General features: G+C 38.4%; 1 protein-coding gene across 1 annotated transcript; it reads right to left on the minus strand.

Annotated features, from left to right (window-relative positions):
- Nucleotides 1-2,291: 2,291 nt before the first annotated feature.
- LOC306851742 (calcium-activated chloride channel regulator 1-like) lies at nt 2,292-11,424 on the minus strand (the record flags this gene model as incomplete). Its single annotated transcript, XM_079388178.1, has 16 exons — nt 2,292-2,677; nt 2,818-3,042; nt 5,554-5,718; nt 5,828-6,092; nt 6,307-6,522; nt 6,626-6,732; nt 6,833-7,013; nt 7,106-7,330; nt 7,485-7,715; nt 8,941-9,252; nt 9,403-9,687; nt 10,150-10,318; nt 10,402-10,507; nt 10,620-10,770; nt 10,867-11,004; nt 11,278-11,424. The coding sequence occupies 16 exons, from the start codon at nt 11,422-11,424 to the stop codon at nt 2,292-2,294; spliced, it is 3,309 nt and encodes a 1,102-aa protein (XP_079244304.1).
- Between the last annotated feature and the right edge of the window lie 12,261 nt (nt 11,425-23,685).

A 23,685-nucleotide genomic window follows, 5' to 3' on the forward strand; every position in this document is an offset into this window, starting at 1 on the left:
CTGTTACAGTTAGTAACTGAAATGTTGATTAAAATTGTAGAATTATATTAAAAATAGATAATTGAAATAAATGATAAAATCTTAAGATTCCAACATTTCTCTTTGTAACATTTTGTTCAGGTTTGATTCTAATCATAATGTAACATTATTGAAAAACTGGGGGTTTTTCAGTACAAAAAATACTAAACTTTGACAAAAAATATTTTATTTTTGTTATAATTGTGATTTTATAATATTTAGATATGAATCCAACTGAATCCAACTTGTGAAAAGATATCTTTCAGGTCTCTCAAATAGCAAATAGCATATAGTGGAGCTCTATGGCCATCTAGTGGTTAAAGTGATATTTTTTTTATTTTAAAACTGCAAACTGCAAAAAATGGGTATAAATGTTACATTAAATCATTTAAAATGATCCATGTTATCCCCATGAATGAAAGTTAGAAATCTGGGCCTTTTATAAAGTGAATTTTCACTCCCCCCACCTACAATTCCTGCCGGCCGGAGACTCGAACCCGCAACCTTCGGATTACAAGTCCGACTCTCTAACCATTAGGCCACAACTTCCCATAACCATTTCCATCTAGTTTGATTCCAGTGGAGGTGGACCACTGCAACATCCATAATAAGACAAACATCATTCTTGAGTCCATAGCTGCAGAGTTTAGATGAACAATACCTATATAGTAAGAATGCGTGCGGTAGGAATGACATTTGGATGCCACCATGTTGTTACTGTCATTTGACTTACCAGCGTCAGTTGTGTCGATTCACTGTCATTCACAAATCTATGGCCTCATGGGATAGTAAAATGTCTATCAAATATGCACTTCAGAATCTCAGAGCTATAGTAGGTCATCCGGGTACCTTTCACCTTCTGTTTTTCGAATACTATGATTTCGGACATGCCACTCTTTTTACATAATTTTTTCACATACAGTATGGAAGTAGCCCTATTCCAGCACAGCATACAGTATATATTCTTAGGTAATCATTGTGTAGTGTATATAATACAATATTATTTTTATTCCTGTTTTGCATTTATTTATTTATATGAAGTGTTTCCTGGTTATGTACTGCACAACTGCCAAATCTGCCTGCATACTGTATACAGTACAGTACTTTGAAAATAGGATGAGTAGTATGATATTCCAAACATACCCAACCAAAAACCCACATAACTCACATAGTAATTATTCAATGTTGACATAGTAATTCTCCAGTGACTGTCAATGGATAATGAATGTTTTGCAAATTTTGCTTCAAAAAAAGCTTCACTTTTTTAATGAACTTATGTTAAAAATGTGAAGACTTCCTTTTTAGATGACCAGATTTCTGAAATGGAAACCAGGGTCATTTTCTAGTTCAGTGGAAAATATAATTTAAATCTGACATATTATCTATGAATAATAATAATAATAATAAAAAAGACAATGAATTCATGACAATTAACTTTTTTTGTTTTAAATTGTTGCATGTTTCATATACCACTATTATAATTAATAATAATGTTTGAGGGTCAAACTGACTCAAAATGGGTTTTAATACAACTCCCAACTCAACTTTAATTAAAAAACAAAAAACAAAACAAAAACAGCAGCAGCAGACAGACAGATCAGAACAGTATTAAAACAAAACTATAACTTTACAAAGCCATTACAAAAATGAACATATTGTACAGAAATAATTACAACTTTTACAATTTTTGTAATGTAATTTTTGTTTGTGCTTTTAGAAATGGATCACTGGATGAATAGACTTCTACTTTGTGAAGACTGTTCAGAAACGATATATGTCGTAAATATAAACAGTGTTACTTTACTTTAACATGAATAGTTAGTACGTGCCTACCTAAAATGGATAGGGATGTCTCCTTTGATAATGACAATAATGCTCCACTTTAGTTCAGGTTAAGTTCTTCATGGCTATAGTAGCGGTGCAAGACCAAGTAAACAGGTATCTTGCAGCCCGTTCTGCTGGTGAAAAATAATCACTACATGATTGCTCTGCTATCTAGCCGGCTGTTTGTCATTCATAGAGCCACAGACAGCTCAGGATGTGTTTTCTATTAAAGTGGACTATTAACTACAAACCGAACAATTAGGAGATTACATTCAGTCCACAGCTTCTGATAAACAAAACAGAAGTCTGTTTTAATAATTTTATAAGATTAAACATGCTACTAAGAAATTTAGTTTGGTATTGTTTTAAGAAATGTTCTAAAGCTGTTGGATGTAAATATGGATTGATTTGACATCCGTTTGCATCAGATTGTTAATTCCACTTTACTTTCAGCAGAGAGTTTTTTTGCGTTTCACTGCCCATGTGGTTACAGCAACAATAAAGCATATGACCATAGTTACCACACACACAGAAATAACAATAACTGTCAAATTCATTCCTGGGTTTGACATTCCAGGAGGTTTTGGACCAGGCAGGATCTTTGAAGCTTGAGCAATGTTGGAGGTTTCAGATTTTGCATTTTGTTCGTCCTCTGACTGAACTGCAAAGAAGAGTGTGGTGCCATTTTGGATTGGGAAACTGAGATTGAATGAATGTTGTTCAACTGATCCAGCCTCCTGAGGTGAGACAGCAGCTGTGTTGACTACATGACCATTGCTGAAGCCCCCTCGAAGCATATCAAGTTCAAAGCTCCACCTGATCTCATAGCATTTAGCTGACAGAGAAAGAAATGTACCATGCAAGGCAAATAAAGATACATTACTCCATGATTATTTAGAACAACATTTTTGTCAGTGACGATGTTAAAGAATTGATAGACCTTTTAAATATTGGTATAATAATTTTATATTTTACCTGTGCCTTGGTCGAGGTCCTCACCAGGAGCTGTCCAGCTGAGAAGCACAGTGTCCTCCTGGATCTCAGCACTCAGATCTGTGATTCTGTTAGGAGGGAAATTTGGTGGAGTTGTGCCTGAAAGTTTCACCTCAAAACTCTCTCCGGTGGCTGTTCTGGTGAAGTTTCCAACCTTAAGTGATTCTGCAGAAACTGGTGGCTTTGGTGGGTTCAACTGCACTACACCTGAAATGACAAGAAACCACCTGAATTTGCTTGATTGTGTCTTAATTTCTTTCCTTCAAGGTGCTTTATAGCTAATTATATTTCCATTAATACCACAGTTAGTCCAGTGTGTGTTTTAATTCAGTGACTCTTTCTGCAGGTTACATCGATACAGTCTTTATGATTGTACTGAATCATTCACACAATTTGTTCAAAGCACTGATGCATATAATACATCCAAGTGTATTTATAAAAATGCATTATTAATTTAATTATTATAAATGGTCATGTTTAAAAGCACTAAACTGAGTGATAAATACCTGTTGTGATGTTTAATATGAAAGTATTTTGGTTATATTAGATATGTCCTTCATTTGATTAAATTATTATCATGATATTTGCATTGTGACTTTTGCATCTCATGCACCTGTAATATCCTCCACAAATATTGGCACCCTTGGTAAATATGAGCAAACAAGGCTGAAAAATGAAAAAAATGTCTAATCTTTTGCTCAAAATATTAACAAATATTAAAAAATAATATCTCGTTTAAAACAAACAATTGCAAACACAACAGTTTTATTTAAAAAAAATATATCTTTGTTAAATATATGTGTGCTACAATTATTGGCACACCTATGAATTCATATGAGCAAAATATTTTTGAAGTATATTCCTATTGATATTTTATAGCTTTTTAGTACTCCTGAGTGACTAGGAACAGGAAATTGTTCAACCGTGACCTCCAGTTTCACAGGGGTATAAATATGAGGTAACACATGGGCCAAACTCCCTTAGGCTATATCCAAAATCCTAGGCAGCTGACTTGCTGCCTTGCTGCCTTATCAGGCAATGACTTTGCAGGCAGCGTTTGCGCAGGGAAGCACCTCACAAAACTGATTTCGGACTTCTGAGGCAGTTTAATGACCTACAACAAAGTAGAACAAGCTTTGGTAATAACTAAACAGATTTCTCGCTACCAAACACAACTTTCAGATGCCATCTTTATGTTTTTAGCTCAACCATCACAGAATGGAACGCACATAATTGTGGGATATCAAAGGCAGTGAAGGATACATCTATGCTGCCTTCAATAATTGACCAGATGAAGGTATCTCAGGTGACAGGAAATCAAGATAACTTTGGATTCAAATGTGGCTTGATGCCTTTCTACCTTGAAGTGTGTCCTCCGAAGGCAGCATTTTCAGGTTTTCAGACACAACCTTAGTCATTCGCAGTGGGTAAGACCAAAGAACATAGCTGTGATGTGTGGCAAAACATAGCAAAAAGAAAATAGCCAATAGACTGAAAATGCCCATTTCCACCATCAGAGCAATAATTAAGAAATTCCAGTCAACTGGAAGTGTTATGAATCAGCCTGGAAGAGGGCATGTGTCTATCTTGTCCCAATGCACTGTCAGGAGGATGGTTCGAGTGGCCAAAAAATATCCAAGAATCACAGCTGGAAAATTGCAGAAGTTAGTTGGGTCTTGGTGTCAGAAAGTCTCCAAAACTACAATCTGGCGTCAACCACAAATTGTTTGGAAGGGTTTTAAGAAAAAAGCCTCTACTCTTGTCTAAAAACTAAAAAGAAAGCTAAAAATGTCTAGAAAGTCTAGAAAGCTAAAAATGAGCCATGGTTGGATCCTCCAGCAGGACAATGATCCAAAACATACATCAAAATCAACACAAAAATGGTTTACCGACCACAAAATCAAGGTATTGACTTGGCAATCCCAGTCCCCTGACTTGAATTCCATAGAAAACCTGTAGGGTGAACTGAAGAGGAGAGTCCACCAGTGTGGACCTCAAAATCTGAAGTGTCTGGAAAGATTCTGTATGGAGAAATCAACCTAGTCTCATGGCATTTACGTACCTGGGTGCACTTTTTAGCGAGACACGAAATACGTACCAATAACTACATATTACTGCAGTTTCAGTTTCCTAAAGAAACAAACACTAGAGGCAGTAAAACTCTGACACCTTTTAATCCTTTTCACACAAATTTACAGAGTTTTGATTAATAAAGTGTATTTTTCGCACAATTACTTTAAGAATATCATGTTACGACTTCAAAACTAAATAATATCAATATTAATATGCTGGAAGATTTGAAAACTGATGCTTTTGAATGTTAGCATCGCACATATCCAGCATCGTATCTATGGGTTTTCATAGACAGTAAGTTTGTTCGGTAGCTCATGGAGTACGGAGCCGTACTTAGGAGGGGAGGAGCACCGGTTCAAATCCCGTGTAACTACGGTTTGACAAAACTGTTCAAATTTGCATAAAAGGAAGTTGAAATGGCACGGTTGCATCAACAAATACATTTTTATACCAGTTTTGCATTTGTTAACACTATCGGGTAGGTTTAGGGTTGGGTTTGGTGTAGGGCATATTTCCAACACGATAGAGCATTAACTTTTGTGTGTGTGTGTGTGTGTGTGTGTGTGTGTGTGTGTGAGTGTGTGTGTGTGTGAGTGAGTGATGTGATCAAGTTTAAACAAACTAAATATTGTTCTGGCAATTTACCGTTTACCACATATCCAGGTACATATGGTGCACCACTCTTTTTTTGGAGAGTAAATCTGGCTTGTCCATCTTGATTCTTCACTCTTACTTTCAAGCTGCTTCTCCCATTTACCATCTTTGTGAAATATCTGGAATAGATTCCATCACCTTGAAAAGCATCAGCTCCTATAAAACATAGATTTCTGATTTATTTGGCACAGTTTGAAATGTACATTACACTTTATTTATTTATATTTTAGGTTGAGCACACACTTGGAACAAGTGGGTAATTTACCTGCTCCATTGTCCAGTAGTTGTAATGTATGTGCAGACCCAGAGTCGGACTCCAGCGTAGCCCAAACATCAGCATTTATCACAGGCCTGTAATTCTGACTAACCTCAGCAAACACTATCATGGGTTTAGTGCCATCACTGGACTGCTGGTTCATGTGGGTTTTGACAATGATAGGAGGAACATCAGCCTGTGCCGCTTGACTCGTTACTGTTATAGTGAAGGCCTGATTTGTTGTAGTTTGGATGCTGTACTTCCAGTCACCAGGCTACAAAACATAAAAAAGTAAAAGTAGTTCAATAAGGGTTTGCTGTGAGTGTATCAGCTCAATCATGAGTAATAAATTCCTTCTTTGTCTTTGATAACATTTATCTAAAACTCTAGGACAAGATGTCTTTTATTGTGTTACAATAATATGTTTAACATGTTTATGGTTTGAACTATAACCTTAATAGATAACTGGTTGATAAATGTTTTCTTACCTCTGCAGTTTCTGGAACTTTTAAAGTGACAGTTTGCAGTGAATTATCATGACTCATACTTGTCTCAGTGTGGACTGAGCCACTTGGTGACTTTATGTAAATACTAGGAAAATTAATTTCATAGATTATTACAAAGCTGGTTTTGTTCCCAACAGTCTGATCCACTGATACTGTCCCATTGAACCAATCAGATGTTCTTGCTCCAACACTCTCTAGCTAAAGGAGTGATAAAAATAATTATGATTAAAATATTCAATACATTGATAACACTCTCAGCTTAATAAATGTACCATGGACAATGTGCAATCACTTGACAAACCTGAACTGGTTCTTTTGTCAAATCTCCAGTTGATAATGTAACTGAAGCAAACGCATCCATTAACTGGTTAGATGTGATATTATCATTGGATGATCCAAAATATCCCCCTGTTTTCAACATGGAGCACTTTTGAATTAGGTACTAAACTGCCATGTATGTAATTGTGATTTACTCAGATATAGATACTATGTTTTTTTATTTACTTACCAGTTTTGTTTGCCATTTCAATCAGTTCACCATCTGCTTTAGGACCTAAAGCTAGTGTATGTATAATGACACCACTATTTATTGCATCCTGACTACAACCTTTAATGTCATCCGTCGCCTCACCATCTGTCAGAAAAATGATTTCATCTCCCATTGCATCCCCATTGTCCTTTTGAAGTACCTGATGGTTTTGAAGAAAAAAAAGAAAGCACTGGCATGGATCAAACCGTACATACTACAAGCATTACAAATGTAAAAATAAAAATACAGCACCTGTAATCCTAATTGGAGGCCTTTACACACGTATGTCAGTCCATTTGCTTCTTTTGGCAACAGTTTTATAAGATTCTCTCTTGTGATGTCATCGTGAATAGTAGACAAGTGACTCAGAACAGAAGCCTCAGTACTGAAGGATACAATTCCAACACTGGCTTGATCCTTAATGATAAACCGCAGGAAATGTGTGGCAGCCTGTTGCAGTCGAAGTATTCTAGAATCCTAGAGAATGGTTAAACAAGTCATATGTATATATTTCACGTTTCTTTAAATTTTTAATTTATCAAACTTGTTTCATAGGATTGGTATTCAGGCATTTTCAATTCAAGTAAAGTAAAAAAAAATTTAGTATTTTTTTTTTTTTATGTTTGCATACTGTTGTCATGCTTGTTGAGACATCAAGGATGAGGCAAACAATCTGTTGCATTCGCTGCACAACTTTGAAAGATGGTGGTGGTGGAGGGGACCGCAGTGAATTTAGAGAAGAAAGAATGTCTTTATCCATAGAATCCTCAAATATGACTGTCCATGTTGCTTTGTTACATTTTTTATTTTGCAGGTTTGGGGCTTCATAGTTGTGCTCATTTTCACGACAAAATGTGTTCACCTACAAAAAAAAAGTCATTTTAATAAAATACTTCAGCAAACACTCAGGGACAGGTTATGGCACATGAATATGGCATATTCTTTCTTATAGACAAGAAAGTAAGAAAGAGAAAAACCTGATTATGCTTAATTTAATTGTCTTCAGATCACTTAATTTCAACTTTACCTCACAATTAATATTAACTTCTTTTAATTAAAACTTTATATTTTGTAAATGACTTGTCAATTAGCTGTTAAAAACCGAAATGGATCTATATTGATTGTAGGATTATTAAGCTCTAAATTACTTCATAAACAAAGTGTAGCAGTCCCCTTTGTTACATGTTGTGCAGAGGAAGGCTCACGACGAAGGAGAAACATCTAAATTCACACATTTAATAATAGTCCAAGGAGAAGATACAAGGAAATCTCAGAAGCAGGCTGCACCAACATGAAGACATTAACAATAACCGACAAACTCAAACGACAGGAACTAATATAGTGCAGATAACGAGGACTCGACAGGTGAACTCAACTAATTAAACAGAATTGACAAAACTAGGTCACAAGATAAAACACAGACATGTAACACTTCGCCCCCTCCCGGAAAGTGCGTCCTTGCGCCGTAACAATCCAACTGAGGAGGGAGGGTGGGGGCTTTGGAGGAGGGAGTGGAACCAAAAACAGAACAAAATTAAAGTCCATGGAGGAGTGGAGGGTGGGAGGAGCCAAGGAGAAACCAGGAGCAGGAGGAGCCAGATGAAAACCCAGGCCACAGTCACGCTGGTGGCCCACGGAAGAGCCGACGGAGGGAGGAGCCATGGTGGAGGAGTGAATGTCGACTCCATGGGGCCGACCAACGGCGGCGGAGCAGGTGGAGCCCGAGGCGGTGACAGAGAGCCGAAGAGCCAAGGTGAAGCAGAGGATCCGGAAGGCCAAGGCGGAGCCGGAGGCTTCGGCGACAGAGGTGAAGGTGGGGCTCCAGAAGGCCGCGACTGAGCCGGAGCGACAGAGAACTGAGGTGGAGCTGGAGGGAAGGAGGAGCCCAACGGAGCCAGAGGGACGAGGCGTAGCCAGAGGACTGTAGTCCCGAGGTGGAGGTAGGGGGATGACTGACCAAGGCGGAGCCGGAGGGACGAGGGAGCCGCTGGGTCGCAGGACAGAGGCGGAGTCTGAGTCTCGGAGGCTAAGGGCGGAGTCGAGGAATCTTCCAGACTCAACGCCAATGGAGCTGGAGATCAGCAGACCAGTAGCGAGCCCACGCCACAGATGGTGAGCTGAGGGTGAGCAGAGAGGCTGACGAAATCCGGCGATGAACGTGTTGAAACCGGGACCAGATCAATAAGAGGAGGTGGGAGAGGGAGGTTGGTTGGGATATATTCCCAGGCATATAACTTAGGAGATGGATGAAAGATGAGTGTGTCAGAGTGGAAGTCTATGAGGTCTCCCAGTTCCAGTTCGTGCTTACCCCCAGCGGTGGCACCGTGAACGGGGCATTCTATAGCCCCCACAATCTCCACAGCTGCATCCACTGTCACTTGAACTGTCAGCTCTCGCACCTGGTTAGACACTAGGGGCTCGGGCTCCGAGACGATTGCCAGCTCTGTCGCTCATGATGGCGATGGCTCAACGACCGCGGCAGGCTCTGGCTCTCCGTCTACGGTGGGCTCGGGCAGCTCCGCGCTGCGGGGTGGTAGTTGACTGGGCACTGGGTCCCGAGTGGGGCTGGTGTCATTATCAGCGATGTCCACGGTGAGTTTCGATTTGCAGGACACCAGTACCCACTCGATGAATGCGGCGAGGCTCTCTCGAGGACCGTTCCCGGACAACTGCTCACATGTGGTGTTGTTAAGTCCAGCTTTGTAGAACTTGCAGAGGCAGTAGTCCAGGTAGTGCGTTAGATTTGCCAGGAACACAAAATCCTCAGTGTGGTCCTCGAGAGAGCGGTCCCCCTGCTTCAGCAGGATGACGAGGACAGCAGGATCATTCATAATCTAAAATAAAAACTGGAAAGTACGGGAAACAAAACGAGGGAAAAACACACCGCTATACTTCTGTTTTGGTCCGTTATTCTGTTACGTGTTGTGCAGAGGAAGGCTCACGACAAAGGAGAAACATCTAAATTCACACATTTAATAATAGTCCAAGGAGAGGATACAAGGAAATCTCAGAAGCAGGCTGCACCAACATGAAGACATTAACAATAACCGACAAACTCAAACTCAAAATACAGGAACTAATATAGTGCAGATAACGAGGACTCGACAGGTGAACTCGGTAACTAATTAAACAGAATTGGCAAAACTAGGTCTCAGGATAAAACACAGACATGTAACACCCTTGGCTCAAGACATAAATTCTTTGATTACAACTTATGTATGTACTGTCTCATGATTATGTTTAATTAATAAGCCTTTAATCTATAATGTGTGTAAACGTGTGAAATCTACACTTACAGAATCCAGGCTTGGTAAGAACATTAAGGAGCTGTTTGTGGTTTGACTTCTATCTGGAAAAAATGTGCAATTCCCAGCAGGTAGTGAAGTTTGTGGATCTATACGGCATGGTTGAAGAGATCCTCCAGCCGTAACATCATAAAACGGACCTTCAATGTTTTTGCTACACCTAAGAATAAGCAAGAAAATAATTACAGTGATTGAAATTTCCAAGGATATTTGAATAATATTGTCGTATTAACAGTTCATAACCTTGTAGCTTCAATACGGCCATTAGAATAGTAGAATGGTTTTTCTTTATTGTATTCATCATAGACACCCCATCTCAGATGAGCCCATTCATGCACAAAAACCTTTCCTGCAAGTAAATAAGTAAACTTCAAATAAAACAGGTTACAACATTAATATATATGAATCAAGATATATCAAGATATATAAATACATGTTGAAGGAAAGTAAACACAATTCACCTCTTGATCCGTAAAGCTGGATGACTGTGTCATTTAAGAGGTAGTCTGGGGTTAAATGAATGTATTTTGCCATAGTTCCACATTCTCCATACTGATTAGTATAGGGTTCAATGCTGTAAACTGGATTAGCATAATCTATTTTTATTATGGCCTGTGTTTGACATAGAAATTGTGTCAGTAACATCATATGTGGATGAAGTGACTGCAAATTCATATTTTACAAGATAAATGCCATCATGCTCAGTACCTTTTCAAAGGACTCTGTTCTTGCTTTGGAAAAAATCTTACTGCTCCAGTGTGATGGGACTAGTATTGTAGCTTCTTTGAAATAGACCCTTTTGTCCAATGCTTCATAAAGATAATCTGACCCTTCAGTGACCATCTCCTGTCAGAAAGAAAGTGAAAAGATAAAATGAGAGAAAAATTAGTGCATTTATTAAATAAGCAAATATGCTTAATTTAATTCACAAATACTGTCAACAACAAAGAATATATATATACATATATACATACATATATATATATATATATATACTGTACATTTCTGACTGTTTTAAATGTATTTTTAAATTTAAATTTGAACAGCTTCTAAAGCCTAAAGTTTGCTAAAGAGAAATCAAATAAATATTTTCTAAATAATTTAAAAAAGCATATTCACCTTGATTTTATCAAGAAGTCTGTCATCCTGTGGAACTTTTGAACCGATTGCAATTATAATGTCAACATAACCATTTCCATCTAGTTTGATTCCAGTGGAGGTGGACAATAGCAACATCCATAAGACAAACATTGTTTGTGAGTCCATAGCTGAAGCGTTTAGATGAACAGCAACTCCCGAATACGGTTTTGAACAATATAAAGTCAAAAATTAACCTAAAGGGCCTGATCACAGATGTCCTTCACTGGAATAGGCTGAATGTTATCAATCTAATTAGGTGCTATTATAAAAACAATAAAAGTGTCATGGGGCAGCATGTTGGAGACAGTTATCACCAGCTGTTTATTTCACTTTACATTGCATCATTGCACAGGAAAGCACCTACAGTGCTGCTCCCATCACAGTCCATAAAATAAGGCTCTCATAAGTCTATGGCTGTGGGCAAATTACAAGTATTTCAATATACAATTTGTCTTTGACTTTTTGTGCAACTTACAAATAAACTTAAAACTATAACAAAACTGCATACTAGGTACTATGTCTGGTTTGAAACTTACTTTGCGACCATTAAAAATATGTGTTCTATATGGCATGAATATGGGTAGTATCAATGAAATTCAGAGTGTAGCATTTTGACCAATCAGACACACAATTTTGCATTTGATTTAACAAATCAATTAGTTATTAGATTAACAAATGTTAACAGACCCCCCACCCAATACACATACTGTTGCTGGTATGTCTGTCAAAGACTCCAGGCCCCTGGTTTCATGGCAACCCATCTGATAACACTTTATTGCTCAATGGAATGCGGGTGAGCAACACTTCCTCTTAGGAAAGACACATTACGCCATAAAAATTGACTCTTCTCTAATTAATTCATAGAAAACCCTTCTTTGAATGAACACACATATCTTTAGGTCATTGTGTATATTATTACTGTTCTTGTATATGCTTTTGTGTATTGTACGCCGTTTTCTGCATACTTATGATAGATCACTAGTTAATATCACTTTAGCTGCATCATGTTTAGTCTCTATCAATTCGTCTTCAGATTATCTAATTGAGAGTGAATATTACATGTCGATACCTATGCAACATATTAGTGTCCTAAGAATCTTTAGAAGTTTGTGCATTAACCCAGGTGAATTACCTATGCAAATTACCATGTTCAGAGACAAAGGGTCGTAAAACTTTGCCTCCAAAAATCCAGGACTCCATTGGGTATTTGACACCCCAGAGGTGTGACCTCTATAGCAGATAAAGCTCTCACTTCAGAGATGCCCAGGCAGTCTGCGGTTCTGTTAGATCCCAGGAGGATGTGAGCTAAAACTCTTCTGGACACTTAAGTTTTGTGCCAGGCCTTGCGGCCTTGTCTTTCCATTCAACGAAGCTCCTTGGACCTCAGCAGATCTCTTTCTTAGCTCTTTCTTCCACTCACTACTTGGAAGAACATTTTTACCTCAGAACATCTTTGAAATTCATCAACCTTCAACCCAGAAGAACGTGATCGGAAGTCCAAAACTTTGAAACCATTAAGACTTTCATCTGAGACTGCATTCCGGACACTCGACCTGACCAAAGGCAGTGCAAGTATAACATTTAACTAAACAAAACAGAGGTTTAGTATAAGTTATAGACCCCATTATAAATGGTGCTGATGGTTTTACTCAGGTGGTTAAATGACTTTCTCCATAACTGCATTCTCTGGTTTTCCTGATGGTTTCATCCATCAACTCTCGTTAGCCCTTTCCCGTGTATGAGTGATTGTATGCTTGTTTGTTAGTTTCTTTGTTTGTTAGACTAGTCTGCATTAGTGCTTAGTTAATAAAAGTTGTGTGCACAAATTACATGAGTTTCTGATTCTGCCTTGCATATTAAATGTCCCTTTACGATTTTGACCCTCGCTACATGCTCTAATGCATTAATAGGAAAGTATTTTATGTGGCCAAGGAAATATCCTTTCTTAGCGTTGATACGAACTTACACTGAATGTTTCATGGACAGACAGATCAGCTGATGGCAATTTTATTTTGTGACTATTATTAATGTCAGCCGATATAAATAATTGTAATTAATCATAATTAATTGTAATTATTTATATACAATTTCCTTTTGATATAAATTATTACAAGAGGTACTATATCTGCCATGTTGTTACGGTCATGTAACCTACCAGCGTCAATTGTATTGCTTCACTGCCATTCATAAATTCTCTCCTGTGGCCTTATGGGATAGTAGAGTGTACATCAAAAACACTCCAGAATCTTGGCAGAAGTAGAAAGTCATCCAGGAACTACTGTTTTTTGAATCCTATGTGTAGTGGCGTGTAATGGGCCTGTCCTACTTGCCTATGCAAACTACCAGATTTATAGTGGACCAAATGACAAAAAAGCACTCCTCTACTTTTCAACGACTGTCCTGCTCTCATGCGATCTGCCATTCAAGAGACTCAGAGTCCTCACTGCCTGGCTTCAAGATTGGGTAGCCATTCTGGACACATCGGATTGGGTCCTGCAGGCTATAGAATGAGGTTACTCACTCCAATTTTCTTGCAGACCTTGCTGCTTTAGGGGTGTGGTCCAAACTTTGGTCCAGGGAAACTAATGTTCTCTAATCCAAAGTAGAGTGTCTGCTGGAAAATTGTGCAATGGAAATTGTCCCACTAGCGCTCAGCAAGTCAGGCATCAACAGCTGCAACAGCAGAAGACACGAGCCAGGCCCCGGGTGATGACCTCTCCGCCTCCGCTCTTCGAGATCTCCACCCGGAACCGCTTCGCACCGAGACGGAGCATGACGCTGTGATCGTTGGAGACGCCATCGTCCGGCACGTCCATGCTACGTTAGCTGAAGGTTAAGTGCACACTCACTGTTTCCCTGGTGTTCGTGTTCTCGATGTTTCTGCGCAGATACCCGCGATCCTGAAGGGCGACGAGAGCATCGGTTCTGTCGTGCTGCACGCAGAGACACTAAAGAGGGACTTCAGGAGCCTGATCGAGACGGTACGCAGCACATCTCCCGCGACGATGATCATTGTGTCAGGACCGCTTCCCACATATCGACGAGGACACGAAAGGTTCAGTTGACTTGTTGCTTTAAACGAATGGTTATTGTCATGGTGTAAAGAACAGAAACTGCTCTTTGTTAATAATTGTAATAATTTCTGGGAGCGTCCTAGGCTTTTCCGTGCTGATGGCCTGCACCCCTTCAGAGTCGGAGCGGAACTCCTGTCGGACAACATCTCCAGGACTCTACGCTCCATATGACTAGTAACCCAATTCTCAAATAACTACTATGATGACTTTTGTTCTACCCACTTAAAAGATAGATGTACTTGCATTTTCCAATCTATACAGACCGTGTCTGTTCCCCGAATAGCGAGGTCAAAATATAAATTTAATGCAGGATCTAGAAAAAATCTGATCATGATTAAACCAGAAAAACGCAAAATAAATTAACAAAAACAATTTTTAAAGCTTGGGCTCCTAAACATTAGATCACTCGCACCCAGATTATGACGTTTATTGACCTAATAAACTCTTTTGGAGTCAAGCAAAACGTCACCGGGCCCTCTCATCGTTTTAATCATACACTAGATTTAATTATATCGCATGGAATTGATCTTACCGATATAGATATCATACCTCAAAGAGATGATGTTACTGATCATTTCCTTGTATCGTGCATGCTGCGTATTACTGATATTAATTATATGCCTCCGCGTTATCTTTCGGGCAGAACTATTGTTCCAGCCACCAAAGACAGATTCACAAATAACCTGCCTGATTTATCTCAACTGCTCTGTGTACCCATAAATACACATGAACTAGACGAAATGACTAGCAACATGGGCACTATCTTCTCTAATACATTAGAAGCTGTTGCCCCCCTCAAATTGAAAAAGGTTAGAAAGCGTGGGAAAGAGTACCGTGACAGAAGACAAGACCTCGACAGACGACATCATGCTGAGGAGGCGAATATTACTCCATTACAAGTGAAAGTTGTAAAGACAGATTTTTACTTAAGTAAAAGTACAGAAGTACTTGCATTTAAAAGTGCTCAAGTACCAAAAGTAACTTTCCTTTTTTATGTCAATGCACTGTTTTATTTTTGTTGTATGCCCATCCCCACAAAAGCAGGATGGTAGTGATCTCGCACAGCTCTGGCAGTGTGCACACATCTACGTGTAGCCATTCATCCACATTTGAACCGAGTGGACAGTGAAAATGATGTAAATACAGACTGATAAAAAAATCAAAAATCAAACCTGCTTTAAAACCCAGCAACACAACTGTAGCTGTATAACTTTACAACAGCAACAGCAAGATTTATTTGACATTCTCGCTCTTGCGGTACGTTGATGTCATACACAGAACCTATTGTGTTTTGTTAGGAGATGCACAACAGTTGTTCTTTGGCTTTATGGGTAATATTTTCATTTACACAATCTTGCAAAATCATACAATATTTTGTCTAATACATACCACAATATAAACCTCTTGAAATTGAATCGTTGCAAAAACATATCACATTTGCAACTGGTCAGTGTTAAAAAAAATGCTGGGAAAATCACTTTACTTAACCAGACAAGAGTGATTACTGATATGCTGTCAAAAAAATCACATTTTCAAAAAGAAAAAAAAAAATAATTCACTGACTTTCAAAGCTGCTGCATAACGACTTTCTACTTCGAGGACCTTGATAGAAATGTAGTGGAGTGAAAAGTACAATATTTGTCATTCAAATGTAGTAAAGTTAAAGTCACAAGTTTCCTGAAAAAATAATACTCAAGTAAAGTAAAGATACTCAAAAAGTGTACTTAAGTACAATACTCAAGTAAAGTGTACTCCACTACTGTCCACCTCTGGCTCCCTAAGAATAAGGGGGGGGGGGGGCATTGCATAGTTGGCCACACAGCAAAGCTGCACCTATTTGTTCGTGTTGCTACAAGAATGTAGTCAAATCAGGCTACAGTATTTCAAAGAAACATTGTTTCGGAGAACGTGTTTCCCCATAATGTTAGTAAATGCAATACTTGTTCCAGTTATCTCTGAACCGAGGTTAGGATAGTAGCTGGAATTTTTTTTTCTTTCTTTTGTTTGTTTTTTTCCACAGTCAAGCCAGCTACAGTTTAAAAATACACATGGTCAAGCCAGCCATGAAAAAAATAAAAAAATAAATGTGCGCCACACTATCAGCACACCTACTAGGTGCTTTCTCACTGGAGGAAACTTCACAGTTCTTAGAACTACTGGCGGAAGTTCCCGCTTTTTTGGCATGTTTGCACCACAGGAGCTAGGAACATATTTAGTTCTACTAACTCCTTTTGGGTGAACTAATTTAGCTACTAATTCAGAGTTAAAAATGTAAAAGATTTGTGTTGACTTTAAATGCATGCAGCTCCAAATTGCTACAGTAAAATATATGTATATTTAGGATGCAAAAGCGGGGAGGAGTCGCTAGTTGAAGTATTAAAGAATTAGTTGTTAATTTTTCTACTTATTACAAAAGATAACTTTACAGATCCTTATCTCTGAGTGAAACAATGACATGGTTCATTGAATATGATACAGTAAAATGGCTGCATATGAAGTGTGCATTATGATCCGAAATGTCCCCTGGCCATTCTTTTTTCCACTTATTACAAATGTATGTTTGGTTTGTTTGTGTTCCCCTCTGACCTAGTTTCTAATTTGTTCCTTTGATTTACTTAAGAGGGAAATTTTTTTAGGGAAATTTAAAAAACTTTTTTGGAGAAATTATTCCCCTTTTCTTGGCTCTCTGTGTGGATCTCCACCTCCAGCGGCTCTGTCTCCATCGGTTGTCCCCAGGGTATCATTTGCCAAGTTTCCACCATGGCTCCTTGAAGTATTCCTCATTGTGCAAGTTCCTATACTACCATCAGGGCCGGCGCCGTGCCCCCCCAAACGAGTTACTGTGTCCCCCCACTTTCCATCCTCTCCCCTCCTTGCTGAACGCAATCGATTTTGAAAGCGAAAGTACCGATAAAACAGCACACATAATAAAGCGATTGCACGCTTTAGCGAGAGTCAGCAACTGCACGTGATCACAGAATCGACCCCCCACCCCACCCGATGAGACAACGAGACACAGAGCGTGCAATCCCCCCCCCCCCCCCCTTTAGTTATATTTATCATATCTGTGAGCCAGTTTCGAGTTGCCAAGTTTCGGTTCATCATTGAAGCGCTCTTGTTCAAGACCGGCAGAAAGCGCATTCTCTGTTTTCCTATTTTATAAAAGCACAATGTTGATTTTGTGAATGCACACAAATAAAAGTAGACCCTTTACAGTTCCAAATGATATATTACTCTTACCTATATGAGCAAAAATCACACAGCGTATTTTAAGTAGTTTTTACTGTAAGAAAAAAATACAAGTGGAGCCTCCATGTCCTGTAAAGCTCGCTTCAGCTTCCACTCTCCACACAAACTGTTGGATATGCGTCTAACAGCGCACATTTATATAGGTTAAACATTTAAACTAACACTGTGATATGCTTGAACTGTTTTATAGACCTATCGATTTTATTTTAGTCAAGTCGTGATGATTTGATTAGGCTAAATTAATCAAACATAGGCGATCAACTCACTGCTGACGCTGGCTGCTTGGTCGTTGCTTAAAAGAAAAAAAAAGAAACAAAAAACATTTAACGAACAAAAAATGCTCCCAAGGTTTGTCTAAATTATCTTGAATGAATGAATGAATGATGCATTTATATAGCGCTTTATTGTGTATTGCTGTACACCCAAAGCGCTTTACAATCATGTGGGGGGTCTCTCCTCAACCACCACCACCTAGAAATAGATAGCAAAATAGCCAATGTAAACGAAATGTTATAAACATCGAAGCAACCATAGAAACCATAGCAACCATAGAAATGTTTAAATGAATCTTTATTATAACAAATTTATCTTAAGTTACGCAACTATTCACACTTCATTCAAAACTATTTCTTTACATGTTTAAAAAGTAAACATCATTTCATTGTTCTCGTATAACAGGTACACAATACCTCATTAACACCCCAAATTTCTACAAACTTTAGTAAACAGTCCACCAGAGAGAGAGAGAGAGAGAGAGAGAGAGAGAGAGAGAGAGAGCAGATGGACTATAAGAACGCTAAAGTTTTACTCTACAGCCGATTCAATGCAAGTGACAGATACAGCAACGACTATAAATTCTCTTTTGCTACATGCTCATGAGCTTCTTGTCTAACTGAAATTACGTCCCTCAAGCTAACCTTAGTTATGCGTTGTAATCAGCAACAACAAATCTGATTGGTTAATAATACACATTGTGATTTGATTTGAATTATTGTATAACTCAAAACTCAAACATAATCAAATCTCTTTTCATAGTCAAATCCCAAATATTCAAGTATAAATATACAGTATATATATATATATATTTTTTTTTTATACACAAGAGTTTACAGTTGCCCCGGGAAAAAAACTGGGGGTACTACAGCACCCTCAGCACCCCCTGTTCCCGCGCCCCTGAGTTCAACTAAAGTTATATTAAATATACTTGTTTGTGCTAAAGTGGAACTATTCCAAGTATAAATATCCACTCTTTTATTTAATTTTTGAAATGCAGAATTCATTCAGCATAAACTTCAAATGTATTTTGGTGACATTACAATTGCAATTCAATTACACTGTAAGAGTGTTGAACATACATTAATATTATACACTGTTAGAAATCGCTGTAGATTTAGCAGTACAGTACTGTAAAAACCTACAGTACAATACCACATTTATACAATACGGTAAAATACTGTAATTTATATTGCATTCTGGGTAAATTTGACTTGGCGGGAATATTTTACAGTATATTTTAGTGTTGCTGTAACCTTGCTGTAACCTGACTATAATACACGGGGCAATAATACAGGACTGCTGTAAATAGCGCGCCACCTGATGTCACATCACAGACAACACAGCTGCTGTTGACTGGAGAGAGACACAGAACGGAGGATTTATGCAAGTTCGGTAAGTTAATTTGATTACCATTGTGACATCTGCTTATAATCCTTGATGGTCGTTGGGACTTCATGTCTTAAGAGACCCTTTTAGCCTTTTGACATTTGCATATAATTCACAGCCTGGCCCCACATTCTACCTTTATATGGGTGCTAAATTGCCAGTGGTTGCCCCCCCCACCCCACTGTCAGAAAGATGCTAAACAGAATCGACTATCTGTTCTCTCCATCGGACTTCAAACACATTCCAAGAGAACTAAATGACCCTCGGTACCAGTGGACTACCCCCCATGATTACAAGATACATAACACACACATAGAGACATTTTCTTTATTTAGACCATAATTAATCAGTTACAAATGTATCTGGTATATGCATGTGTTGTTTGTATGTTTCCTTATTATATTAGCCTAGTTACCACTCGTTATTCGTATTAGTAAGCTCTAAGCTCTCATATTCATGTGTATGAATGTATCTCTGGTTTAATACCTTTTAGATGTCTGTTTCTTGATATCAAAATGATCTGCTCTTTATTCCTCAAACAATGATGTGTAACAGCTATACCTTTATATTTTGTGCAAGTGTCACATGAAATGAGGGACCAAACAGACCAAATTGTACTCGTGATTCAAGTGTATTAACTATAATTACCCAAAACATGCTAATTTAATATGACACAAACAATTGGGAGTTCAACAGTTAGGACCAGAGCATAAAAGCCAGTCTAGGGGCCTCATTTATAAATCGTGCGTATGCTCATATTTTATCTTAGAGTGTGCGTACGCTTAAATCCACGCCAACATTCATATTTATAAAGATGGTCTTTGACGTGGAAAAGTGCTTAGTGTGACATCAAGAGTATTACAGTTTTTTTTTTTAAATATAAGCTGTTCTTGCAGCTCACTGTTCTAAACTATGATGATTGATGATCTTTTATATGTTAATGATATTAATTAGGAGTCGTTTACAAGGCAGAGAGCTGAAACCAGTCAATTGCATGCAAGTTCAAAATCATTTGAGACTCATAGATTTCACATCTGAAAGAGATGCGTACGCGCGATTTCTGTTCGTACGTTCATTCTATAAATCGCATGTACGCATATCTTAGAAATGATCGTAAGATCAAATTTAGGATGGTTTCTGCACAACATTTTATGAATGAGGCCCCAGTATTCCAAAACACAGTCCTTGGCTTGTAATCACTTAGACCCATATACGTTGCTCAGGCTTTGTTGAAACATGAAGTGCAAAAAAAAAAAAACAGTACTTGAATGGCAAGATGATTCCCCAGCAAAGTTCAACCAGAAAAGAGCTGTTTGAAGTCCAGCATTGCTTTTAAGCAGTAGATGTAAGTCAGTTATCAGAATGCTCAGAACACAAACCCTGGATGAGCTTAGAACTACAAAGTTCCTCAAACAGGGTACAAAGGCCCAAACCACCATGAGGTAAGCTTCTCCAAAGGAGATAGAGAATGAACTTCCTGCAATTTCTCCTTCTTTGCTACCTTAAATTGGTAAATTCCATGCATTACTTTAACAGAGTGCCCTCTAATGCTCAGGTAAGTAATGACCGTACTGCTCTAAGAGGACATCTGGTACATAAGTAACAGAGAAACTGTTACAGATGTACACTATATGATTGCGAAATGCATCATACTATTTTTATGTACTGTGGCAAAATTACACAGCATCTCCAGATCAGTCATAAAACATGCAAATGAGGTGTCAAGGGGGACAAAGAAACACTTTCCCGCTGAAACTATGTGCCTTGTTGTTATTCAAACTAACCAAAATGGATGTTACAGGGAAACCAGATAAAACTTCTCCCACACCAAAAAGGCTTCTTCTCTTTACTTTCGGTGCCCTGGAGACACACATACCACCTTGGAAATCTCGCGGCGCCCCTTTCGGGAGAGTCCGAGCTTCTGCCAGTTTTAAGTTCAGTAACTTGAACAATTGGCAATTCACTTCGGACCAATCAACCCATGGCTGGAATGACGAAGCTTTCACTCCTAAAGGAATTCATCAAGAATCTACGCATTATACATGCACCAGAACACTTTACTCAGCACCAACAAAACCAATATGCAAGTAACCGCTTGTTAACTATTTAGATACGCTTCTAGGCTTCGACCCCTTTTAATTAAGGAGATGTGATCCTCTGATGGTTCTAACAGGTTGTGTTTAGCTGATGTGTAAATCCTGCCATTACGGTCTCTCTTGCGCTCTCTCTCTCTCTCTCTCTCTCTCTCCATGCCTTCCTTGCGTTGGCATCTGTGTTTAATGTGTGTATGTTTGTGTCTAGTTCAATGTTACATGTTCCCCTGTAATGTAGTTTAATAAACATCCATATGTATTCAAACTTGGTTGTCTGTGTCTGCGACTCACAGAATGAGGTCACTTTAAAACATGTAACAAAACAAATAGTTTTGTTACATGTTCTATTAGCGATGTATTAGAGAGGAAATTATTTTTCATGGCCAGAGAAATAATTTTCCTTAGAGTCAATAAACGATTAAAACTGTCTGTACTGTGGACGAACAAATCATTTTATTGTTCTATTAATGCTACAGTTAATTCCTGAAGATGAATATATAATTGATAACAACCCGTTATGATTAATTATGTTCATCTCACTTTGAGCTAATTTGCTACACCATGTTTTTATTATATAGTTTACATGGTTTTTAGTGTGGAATGAAACTGCAAGTTTAGCCGCAAAGGTTATAATCTCCTCCCTAAAAGTCGAAACTCCATGAGTAAAGTTGCGCACTCTTTCACCGGCTGCTCTCCCGACATTTTCACATCTAGTGAATTAGATTATGGTTTATTTCGACCAAAACTAGAGTCGATGCTTGTTGGAATTGTGGAAAGACAAACTGAGACCGTTTTGGTGAATTTTATTTTCTGTTGAGTTTAAACGAAGCTTGCTTTACTATGGTATGCGAGGTAAAATGGCCGTGTTTGTCAATGGAGTCTGCTGGGTTTGAGGAGATCGATAAACAGTAGTTTGAGTTTAAACAAAACAATTGTTAGTACTGAGACTGCTCTCATTAGAGTTACAAATGACCTGCTTCTATCATCTGATCATGGTTGTATCTCTTTATTAGTTCTACTGGATCTTAGCACTACGTTCAACACTATCGACCACAACATTCTTTTGAATAGACTAGAACACTTTGTTGGCATTAGTGGAAGTGCCTTAGTATGCTTCAAATCATACTTATCTGACCTCCATCAGTTCGTAGCAGTGAATAAAGAGGTATCATATTGATTACAAGTGCAGTATGGAGTACCTCAAGGCTCAGTACTAGGGCCGTTACTTTTCATGCTTTACATGTTACCCTTGGGAGATATTATCAGGAGACATGGTGTTAGCTTTCACTAACACCATGTTCAGTTATGCTGATGATCCTCAGGTCTATAGTTCTTTGCAGCCCGGTGAAACACCAAATTGAGAAACTAACGGAATGTATAGTTGATATAAAAAACTGGATGACGAGTAATTTCTTACTTTAGATTGCAGGACACTAATTAATTTCTTCAAAAGCAGATGTTAGTCATTTATGTAATATACCAATAAATTGCAGGAAACTACTTTTTTTTCAAAAGTAGAGGTTAGTCATTTGTACGGAGCTCCTTAAGGGACATGGTGGTGGAAAAAAAAATTTAGGTGAGAGGAAAAAATATTTTTCAAATGTCTTGCTTTCTCTCGAGAAGCTTTGCGTTCCCTCGCAAAACTTTTGCATTCTCTCTCAAAACTGGAGTTCACATAAGCTCTTCCTGTTTACTTTACAGCTTGCAGTGGTTCATACAGCTCCTTATGTTCACAATGGAGCGGTTCATAGAGTTTTATTTTGAACTCGGACTCAAATAAAGAAATACGTCAGTGCTTAGTTCAAGACACGGTTTTGGGACATTCTAAAAGGCTTTATGTGGCTTAGTGTTTTAAAAACAGTGACACTGCAGAACCAAATTCAATAATTATAAATGCTGATAACATTATTAGGCTAATATTAATAACCGTTATTAATAATATTAGCCTACTAAAGCAGAATAACCCAGAATATGAACGCAACACCCTGCACATTAAGCTTTTTGTCACGAGTCCGAGTCCTGCGCTTCTCCCTGTTGCCACAGGAGGCCGCCATCTCCCGTCCTCCCGGACTCATCTCCCGTAAACACATACACCTGTCACATCACACACACCTGTCCCACTCATTACACCCGCAGCTGTTCCTCGTTGCCTCGGTCTATATAGTCTCCCCTCTCCCACCACGATGCCTGGTTTCATTAGATGTTTTTGTATTTGTGATTTCATGTATATGCTGGGTAAAAGTAGGTGTTTGTTTTCTAGTGTCTGGTCTGGTCTGGTCTGGTCTGGGATACATGCACTGCATTGCTGT

The sequence above is a fragment of the Barbus barbus genome, assembly GCF_936440315.1.
Source record: "Barbus barbus genome assembly, chromosome: 31".
Lineage (NCBI taxonomy): Eukaryota > Metazoa > Chordata > Actinopteri > Cypriniformes > Cyprinidae > Barbus > Barbus barbus.